Source organism: Molothrus ater, chromosome 5 (assembly GCF_012460135.2).
Source record: "Molothrus ater isolate BHLD 08-10-18 breed brown headed cowbird chromosome 5, BPBGC_Mater_1.1, whole genome shotgun sequence".
Taxonomy (NCBI): domain Eukaryota; kingdom Metazoa; phylum Chordata; class Aves; order Passeriformes; family Icteridae; genus Molothrus; species Molothrus ater.
The window spans coordinates 47449595-47459521 of NC_050482.2; the positions used below are offsets into that span (position 1 = coordinate 47449595).

Genomic DNA, 9927 nt, shown 5'->3' on the forward strand with positions numbered 1-9927 from the left:
GGTCCACCCTACATTTGACATACTATTTCACACCCATTTTAACATAATTGAAAACTAAGTTGCTGTTGAAATGAATAGTCCTAGCCTTCTCCTCTCCCTGCCTGCTGCTTCTCAGTCTCAGCCCTTTTTAAGATCAGCTCCAGTGATTGTGTGGCTACACATCCCACAAATTCAACAGGAAAGCCTCATCATTCAGTGGCAGCTAGATAGATTTCAGATTAGATAGGTCAGGGGCAAAATCAGAGCTTCCCTGTCAACAAATAGTTCTGAAGAGGAAGAATCCACCAAACAAGAAAGCAGATGCCCCATCTTCAAGGACAGCTGCTCGAAAGAAGTGTCCCCAGGACCACAGGCCCTGTGTCAATTAAGACACACACCACTTTGGACTACCACTGGGTGCTGTCAAAAAAGTTATTTTTCCTGACCCCATCAAAAGAATCTTTGATTGAAACTGGCCCTGGTTCAGCACGGAAGGCAGTGCCAGGAGTGGCACTTAGGCTGTTCCTCCCCAGCACCTTCATCACTTCTTCCCTCTGGCTACATCTGTCTGGCACGACTGCCAGGCAACAGCAGGCAGCAGAACAGGGGCTCCAAATGATCCTTTCTTTCTCATTACTGATTGCTGGGCAGGCACTTCAGGAAAACAGGAGGGCTGCTTCTCAACCATTGTGGTGCCTATGGTTAATAAACTGAGTAAAACCACAGGGTGATCACTCCTTTTGCAGCATGTTTTTATGTACTGAGATGGAGAAGAGATAGGAATTCAGGGCAATGATCTTGCTGTGGGGCTGCTTCCCTTTTATGGATTTTCTCAAAGAGCTGGGATTTTAAAAATACACTGGCCTTGAATGGAGTAGTTGGCTGGCTGATAGCTCCCCTGGCTCTAGATGTGTAGTGCAGGGAAACTTCAGTCATCAAACAATTGGCAGCTCCAGCACAGAGTAAAGTCAGTTGCTATTTCAGGGAAAGGAAAGGCAACTGTTCCCTGCAGGGAATGTCTGCACTAGCTCAGAGCCAGGAATAGGCTGCGATTTTTAAACTTTTTTTCCACCCTACACTTCAGGAAAAGTGAACACACAATGTTCATTCGCAGGGATCGTTTCCTGAGCATGGTGTGTGCTCACTGTCCCACAGGTCACTTTCCAGTGTGTCACATCCTTCTGCACAAGGGAGAACAGGAAATGGCAAACTCCCAGTATGAGGCAAAGCATTCCCATTGCAGCAATTGGTCTGCAGGAGCTATAAATTGGTCTCCTCCAGAAACAGATCAAAATTTGTCTTCTGGGAGGGTGGCTGGAAACTGAAGGTAAGTTTGGACCAGTAATTTTTTTGGGTGTCTCTATTAGGAAAGTGTTTGCAGGCTTTGGACTAATGTATACCTTTAGTGCTGGGGAGATTTTTCTCGAAGAGCAGGAGGTTTTTTATCCTTTCTGCTGGCATTAATCAATGTCAAAAGATTTGCATCTCTACATGGCCTATGCTATATTTGGAATGATTGTTCTAATAGTTCAGTGTCATAGTAGCTGTTATTACCTGAGACAGTTCTCAGCAACTAAATCTTTGGAACAAACTGTTAAAGAGGCTACAGGAATTGACATATTTAATGATCATCATATTGATCTGTTGTTAAGTTATTGGTGATATGCTTATTGTTCATTTCAATGCTGGTATCCATTTAGATTAGTGATAGTCCTTGTGTTTCCAGCTTTATTTCTAATTATAGTGTAAAAATAATAGGATACAGCTTCCAGTTGAGAGAAGCACAATGTACTAAGTGATTCAAATGACCCAATGACACCAAGAGAGACTGGGGGCATTTTCTGAAGAGCATGGGGGGCATCTTAAAGGATCTGTGTGAGATGGATTAGGACAAGCCAGCAGAAGGGGGAAAGATTGCAGTGAGAATTATTTAGGAATACTCTTCCGGATGGAGAGACTATGGTACAAAGTTTTCTCCTTCTGAAACATGAGGATTCTGCAGAATGAAGCCCCAAGGATCCTAGCTATATAGTGTGACTTTATGAGGGACCAGGCACCTTCAGTTCCCACAGTACAGAAGATTTAGAAGTAAAAACGTGCCTGCAGCAATGAATAGTTTTGCTCATTTGGGTTAGTGACAGGGTTTTTCTGCTACAGAGATGCCTTTTGGCTGTGAGGGCATTATGGGCTCCAAAAAGCTTCTCAGCTCTATGGCTGGACCTTGCTAGGTGCAGAGGCAGCACAGCTGTGTGCACAATGCAGTGTGGTGAAGCACAGAAACTCTGCTTCCACCAGACAATCAGCTATACCACTCCTGTTGGCTCTGTTGCTTCAGGTTCCCTGTAAGCAGGATTGAAGCTGCTGGCTTCCTTTGTAGAGCATTTTGCAGCCCTAGAGCAACCTGAAAATGTTTATTGGAACATTTCTTTCTGCACTTGTGGCAATGAACAGAGACAGCAAACAGAGATTGTCTAGCAAAGAAACACTGTAGATTCATCTCCTAGAAGTGAAGCCTCTCCTGCTATCTTGCCAGGGGAGGTTTTCCAGACCCAGCAGTTTTCAAGCTTTTTTTATTCACTCTGTATTTCCCTTTTTTTATTCACTCTGTATTTCCCCTGTTTCCCCATCTGCCAGGGAGTGCACAGTAAAAATGGGCCTGCTTTTCTGATGTGCTCTTCATGACTCTTACTAACAAGGTTCAGAGGCCTCCCTGCCACTGTAACTGGGTGTTTATGACCACAGGTTGGACTAAGCACCACAGAACAATAGTTCCCATCTTTGTTCATACACTGGCACCAGGTTACAATAGGAAAAAAAAAAAAAAACCAAATATGCTGCAGGGGGCCTTGAGTTGCTGAAGCTTAAAGAAGGATGTTCACAATAACCATCCAAGGCATTAATAAATTCCTCACCTCCTATATGGAAAATCCAGACATAGATTCCACTCAGCAGCTTCTCTCTGTCCTCCTTTAATAGGAAATCACCCCTAAACAAAAACCTGGGATGGTGGCTTTCACCTCCTTGCAGTCTGACCTTTCTTGTGAAAGACGTCCTTCTATATTGCAGATCCTCTGAATCCCATCAGAGGGGCAACAGATTAGTTCTAGCAGCATTACTCCTCTGGGCACTGAGTCACCTAATCTCAGGGGAATTTCTGTCCCCAGGGTTTCAAAAGACCTTTTGTGTCTTCACAGAGATAATGGTAACAGCACCTCTGACCCCAGTCCTTAGGATATTTCAGTGTTTGCAGGGATTAAGGAAAACATTTTAAAGTTTTGCTGTCTGAAAGTTACAATGGAATAGTAATTAAATGCATATGGGTATGTGTGTGTACGTGAGCGTGCACGTGTGTGCAGATGGAAAACCTTTCTTGTAGCTGGGCTGAAGCAACAAAAATTTGGCTGGATGCCATCCCTGAAATGGTGGTCCAGGATGAGCATATCTCATGGGGCTTTTTTGACACAAATCCCACCCCAGACTTTTCTTTCTCTGGACAGAAGCCATGGAGAGGGACGGTGCTGCCTCCGTGCCGACAGCAGACCCCACGCAGCACTTCCACGCGGCCCTGCTGGAGCAGAGGCGGAGGCTGCGCGGCCAAATCGCGCACCTGCACCGGGCAGCTCGGAAACTCAGCCGGCTCCGCCGCAGCTCCCTGATCGCCAACGTCAGCGGGAGCACCCTGACGGCCGCCGGGGCACTCACAGCCATCCTGGGGCTGTCCCTGAGCCCCGCCACGCTCGGAGCCTCTCTGCTGGCCTCGGCCGTGGGCCTGGGCCTGGCCACGGCCGGCGGGGCCGTCAGCATCACTTCCGACCTCTCCTTGGTGCTCTGCAATTCCCGGGAGGTGAGGAAGGTGCAGGAAATTGCGGTGACTTGTCGGAAACAGATGAGGGAAATACTGGGCTGCCTGGAGTTCCTCCGCCGGGGGCAGGGCCCGGGCGACCCTGCGCTGCGGCAGTCAGAGAAGAGGGCGTCCATGTCGCTCTACAACTCCGTCTGCTTCATGGTCCTCTGCGGCTCCCACAGCTTCCTCGTGCCAGAATACACAAAGGAGGCCACTAAAGTAAGCCAGGCTGTGCTGAAGGCCAAAATCCAGAAACTGGCTGACAACCTCGAGACCTGCACCAGGGCAATGGATGAAGTCTGTGATCTTCTGGAGTCCAGAACAGAGCTTTCGCCACACACAAGGAGATTCAGCTTGGGTGCTAAAACCACTGTCGAGATCCTGAGACCCTCCAGCTGAAGCAGTGTTTGGCTCATATAAAAACTGAGTTTGGAGGAATTACATTATTTGCTGTGACCATTCTCACTGCTACCTGTTGTTTTACAGTTCACAGTGCTGGTGCTGTGAGGTGGACATTCTGCAAACCCCTTTTTCCCCAGCCATCTCCACTGCTCTGCTTCCCCAAGGCAGCAAAAAGAAATAGGTCAGGAGGCAGATGAAATACCTGATGCTGACTGAACCTGGTTTGTAAACAACTTATGAATCTGTGTGTGGTACAAGGGCTGGAGTACCCTAAAAAAGCCAGCAGCTGCCGATTTCCAGTAGAGTACAATCCCATTACCAAGGTACATCTGGAAAGGCTGTAGAAAGAAGCAGCTCCAGATATGTCATACTGTATGGATAGTTCACCATCCCAGGGCGAAATAGCAGGGCCAGAATATATCTGTTTTGGAGAAACCTCTCCAGACTGAGAACTGTGATGTTTGTATTCTATTTATTTGCATAGAATGATTTTAAGCTTATGATATTGTATTTAATAGTGTGTGTGTATATATATATATTTTTTTTAAAGGAGGCCTCTGTTCCAAAGGAAAGCTGTTGTTTTTTAGAGTAAAAGCAAGTCTGTAGCATGTGAGAGCAAGTTACCTGTTATTTTGCTGTGAGGGAGGGCAAGTCCCTGTAGGAAAAGGAAAGCATGACCTGAATGCTGATAGTAATAAAATAGGTGAAACACAGTTCAAACAGTGACAATAGATTTTAGGAGCCAAAACAGAGAGAAGAGTGGCCCTGGGACCAGAGTCTGCCTCAGGGCATTGGTGGAAGGACACAGTTATATCTCCTGCAGCAGGAAGGGAAGGTTAGTAAGACAGAGTAGAACAAAACCAGAAGGTTGGTGCTACGTGATGGGAGCACACCTGAGAGGTGGAAGTGCCACTCTCCATGCAGTCGAGCAGCCTGTGAGACCCACAGTGGATCATCTGTGATGGGGGAGGCAGCACTCATGGAGAGCTACACGTGCTCCTAGCAATGCTTCCCACGGAAGGCTTCCTATCAGTGAAATACATGCAGATACTAATATACAGGAGGGGTAGAGAGGAGTAGGATGATTCAGTGGCAGAGCCCCTGCAAAGCAGGAGCAGGGGCTGGGACCCTGTTTCAAGTGACTGTTCTGCTAAATATGCCCTTTGTGATTTTGAGCCATCAGTACCTCAGTTCCCTGTCTCAAAACAGGGATAGTAGCACTTCCCTACCTCACTAGGATGTGTCTGGGATCACCCCACTGAGAAGTGCCCAAGTATGGTGATGATGGGGATCATGTCTGTACCTGAAAGAGTTACAAGGAAGAGACCCTGAAACTAGCTTGAGGCGACTCAAAGAGTTAATGCAGAGGTAACTCCCTCCACAAGCATGCCCCAGTGGATAAGGGAAACTTCCCTGCACGGACACAAATCCAAACAATCAGAAAAACCTACTCTGTAATTCTGTAACACTGACCAAATCCTTAGGGAGGGCAGCACTCCAGGTCACAAAACTTGAATCCCTGTCCTTCTTGTCTCTTTTTATGATATCAACGTTTGTTTTAATATGTTGTAGGAAGAATAAAAGTTCTGGTTCCCCAGAGTGGGACTCAGATGCTTTTGATCTCCATGCCTGTTTGCCAGAAATGAACAAGTACACTGCTGATTCGAATAAATGAACATGAAGCACTTTTGTGTCAGTGTCTCTCTGCTCCCCTGGAGGTGATGTGCTTGTACACGTTGTCCATCTCATCTCATTTTGCACCCCTTATGAAATAACTGACATTATATCTGGACTAAAATCCATCTGCTGGGGATGCTCTCACCCTGCCCCTGCTAAGGACTGTAACATGCAGTAGAGATAGGAGCATATTTGTTTAAAGCCAAGTTTAAAAGCCCTGGAGTGACAATTTCTAAATCCAGTATAATCTGAAGTGTCCTGTGCTGAAAAGCACAAAAAAGAATTACTACTTAGAAGCTGTATATTTATTTTATCATGCATGAATGCTCCCAACAGCAGTTTAGGACAGGAGAAAACTTTCATTCAAATACATCTGTTGACAATAGGGAATTACACAGACTGGAATTTCACCAGAACAGAATTGCTCCACCCTGCTCCCCACTAAAACAGCACCATATTATGTGGGCAAGGAGTTCAGTAAAGAATCACAAGCAGTGACTTCCTGTCACATCCCTGACTCCATTTCCTGAGGCATCCCAGTGACCCTTACAGGGGTCCATGTCTACGTGCTGGCCAGGCTTAACCTTAGCACCAACGATAAGCAGCAAGCTGATGGTCAGGCTGCTGTAATTTTTGAAACATATGGTAACAAGGAGCATCTACACAGGGTGGGTTTGGGTTTTTTTTTTTGTTGTTTTGTTTTAATTTATCACTGCTCCTAAGCACAGTGGGATGCAGCAGTTTCATTTTGACTCCTGCCCATGAATTGTTTCATGTTTCCTCTTCTTTCCCTGTCACGCAGAGAGTTCGTTCGTATTTCCTCTCACTTTCCTCATTGTTCTGGGCGCAGAGGAAATGCCACGCTCGGAATCCAGGGACAGATGCTGAAGCGTATCAGCATTTCCACTGGGAACACACCCAGACAGACTTCCCAGAGACAGAGGGAAAAAAATTTCATAATTCATACTTCAAAAATTCACACTAGCAATTATCATAAGCAGAAAACAATGCGGGACAATGACAGCTCTTTTCTCTCTTTCCATCACTAGTGCTTCAAAATGTTTCATACCAACACATCTGAAGCAATTAATTAGTTCTCTGTGAAAAATGCCAATCACTTGTTTTTAAAATTTTAAAAGTTTAATAGTAATAAAATGGTTATTAAAATAGTAATATAATTAAAGTAATACAAATTTGAACAATTGGGATTAGGGCAACATGAGACAATAAAAACAAAGAGTTACAGACAGTTCGGGTGCCTCTTTCTGGGCAAAATAAGCCCGAAAAAGGACCCATGTTAACAGAGGATTAACCCTTAAAAGCAATAGCCCGTTGCATATTCATACACCTCATACATGATGCATAATTCTATTCAAACAAAGGATTCTGTCTGGTCAGTGTCAGCTTTTTCCTCTTAATCCTGACGGCGTCATCAGTGCTGAGCAAGGTAGGAAGAACTCGATAAGAGAGTGTCATGGTTTGACACTGGCACAATACCAGTGCCCCCATGAAGATACCTTTTCCCTGGTTTCTGCTGTGAGATGTGACCAGGAATAAGCAAAGCAGGCTCCTACTTAGGAAAGAAAGAAACAGAACTTTATTAACTACTCTACAACTATAAATAAAAGGAACACACACAGGGAAAATGAAAACCTTACAAATACATTTCCTCCTCCCCCCACCAAATTTCCAGTACAATGCATCTATTCCTCAAAATCACCAACTCTCGGTCCAGCATCACCCTTCAAACAATCAATCCTCAGTTCATCAAGAGGAGAGGAGTCCTTCTTGTACCATGGGCTTCCCCTGGAAACACAGCTGAAGCCTCGTGTGTTTCTGTGTCACTCGTGGCACCTGCCCGGAGTACATCTGCCATTGTGACCTCTTCCTTTCATGTCCAGTGCTCTCACCACTGAACATGGACCAGAGCTGCTTCTAGGGTTGTCTTTTTTAAGGATGCTCTGTCCCGATCCAAAAAAGGCACAGTCTCTCCTTTGGGACACCTGTCCCCACAATCTCTCCTTTGGGACACCTGTCCCCCCCATATTTTTTCACCCCCTGGGGCCGAGGGGCACCAACACTGAACCCTCTTGGTTCTGTGGCCACTGCCTCCCCCTAGATGCAGTCTCTGTATCACAAGGAACATGGTTCTGTCCATGGCTGTACAAAAAGAGTCCAGCAAAAGCCACTCCATCATCTCTTCCCACTAGGATTCTTCTCTACTCTTCCACTATCTCTCACTCGCCCAGACCTCTCTCACACTTGCACATTTCCTTCCTCATCTTCCATTCTATCTTCCAGGAGAGGTCAATGATCTGTAAAGTTCTCATTCTCCAAAAAGGGTTAAAAGCTCCTACAAGCGGCCGGCTGAACCCCCCCCTTCTTCTCTGTCCCAGCTGTGCTGCTGGCACAGGCCCATGTTTATCCAGCTTCAAGGTTACAGTCCCAGGCAGCGCCTCTTCTCTCTCTCTCTCTCTCTGTGTCTCTCAGGGGGGGCTGCCCGATGGCTCCCGGTGTCTCTCTCTCTCTCTCTCTTCCGCCCTTCCACCCCCGGGCTCAGGCCTACCTCTCCCGGCCACATGGCTTTTCCCCTCCCCCTGCCCAGCCAGCAGCTGGGCCGGGGAGAGACCCGATCTCTTTCCCGCCAGGAAACCCAAAGAGAACCCTCCCAGGGGAGAGCTCTGCTTTTAACCCTGTGTTCTCAGAGGCGGATCCATGTCCTAATGGCCAGGTTAAATGCCAATATTAAAGCCTGAATATCCATTGGTCCAAAACACAGCATCCCAAAAAACACATTTCCTGTCAAACCACCACAGAGAGCGATAAATTCTTTTTCTCTGAAAGATTAAGGTGTCCTGTGGCTGCTACCTTGGTGCGAGTCCTCTCTTAAAAAAAGTATCTTACATAGCATAGTTTCTATTTTAACATTATGTTATAACCTAAAACTATATTTAACACACTACTTAAGAAAATTAACACAGCATAACTTTCTAACATAACACATATAATATTCATTTTCATATTTGTGAAAAGCCAATCCTAAAATACACATTTTTCACATTCTCTATATGCATTATGGATGTAAATTTAACATATTCTTGCCTTTTTGTGCCTGGCCAGCTCGTTTTGCCTGCTGTAGAAGGCATGAGCTGGGAACAGCATCAAGCGCTGCCTAAACCGTGTTGTGCTGAGTGCAGGCCTGAGGCTGGGCCTGCTCGGGGTAGTGTGGGAGTTGGGGATGGGGTGGGAAGCTGTTGGATTTCTCCAGTATCTATGGCAGAAGCCAGTCATGCTATGCAGAGGCTAAGTCCGATGTCTCCGATTTGGTTGTAAAGCACAGGCTTGAAGGGCAGCGGTGTTGGCTTCTGCTCGTCCATGTCATCAGCTGATTAGTAGGGAGGACATGACTCCAACTCCTTCTCAGCCAATGAATAGGACAAATAAGTTGTTGGCGATGATTAGGATGGGTATTGCGATTAGGAAGAATAGTAGGAAGGTGAAAAATTTTGTGATATAGGAGTCTGAAGCTATATATCACGTTGCAAATTGTAGGATAGATCATGATACGAACAGTGCAATGGGGAAGAAGGTAAGGGAGTACAAGTCTATTTTTAGGCTGATGGGGATTTTGAAGTTTATAATGAATTTTCATTCTCAGAAGGAGGTGAGGCTTTCTGTTCCGGAGTAGGTGTAGATGTTATGGGATTAAGCTGGTTAAGAAGGAGGCTTTGATTGTGTTTGTGATTGTGTTGGGGGTGTTCTTGAGGTTGTTAGATGGAAGTGGAAATAGGATGGGGGTGGAGATGATTAGGATGAGTATTGCGATATACGCCGGGCGAGCAGGCGGGCAGGCTTTCCCACAGCCCCTTCAGGGTGTCCCTGTCCCGGGAGAGGCGGCTGGAGATCCGCATCCCCCCTTTCCCTCGGCACCTCTCGGAGCCCTCCCGCTCCGCTCGGCTCGGCTCCTCCTGCGGAACTACACATCCCGTCGTGCCCCGGGGAGAACTACAGCTCCCAGAGTGCTC

The 9927-nt window shown here is 46.3% G+C and overlaps 1 protein-coding gene across 1 annotated transcript; it reads left to right on the forward strand.

The window, feature by feature from the left end:
- Nucleotides 1-1249: 1249 nt before the first annotated feature.
- On the forward strand, nucleotides 1250-5903 carry APOLD1 (apolipoprotein L domain containing 1). The gene is made up of 2 exons (XM_036400998.1): nucleotides 1250-1306; nucleotides 3477-5903. Exon 2 carries the CDS (start codon nucleotides 3482-3484, stop codon nucleotides 4220-4222), a length of 741 nt encoding a protein of 246 aa, XP_036256891.1. The 5' UTR covers nucleotides 1250-1306; nucleotides 3477-3481; the 3' UTR covers nucleotides 4223-5903.
- Nucleotides 5904-9927: the final 4024 nt, after the last annotated feature.

Bases quoted from the DNA above. Each gene is read 5' to 3' on its own strand.
- APOLD1 (XM_036400998.1), top strand. From the start codon at position 3,482: ATGGAGAGGGACGGTGCTGCCTCCGTGCCGACAGCAGACCCCACGCAG.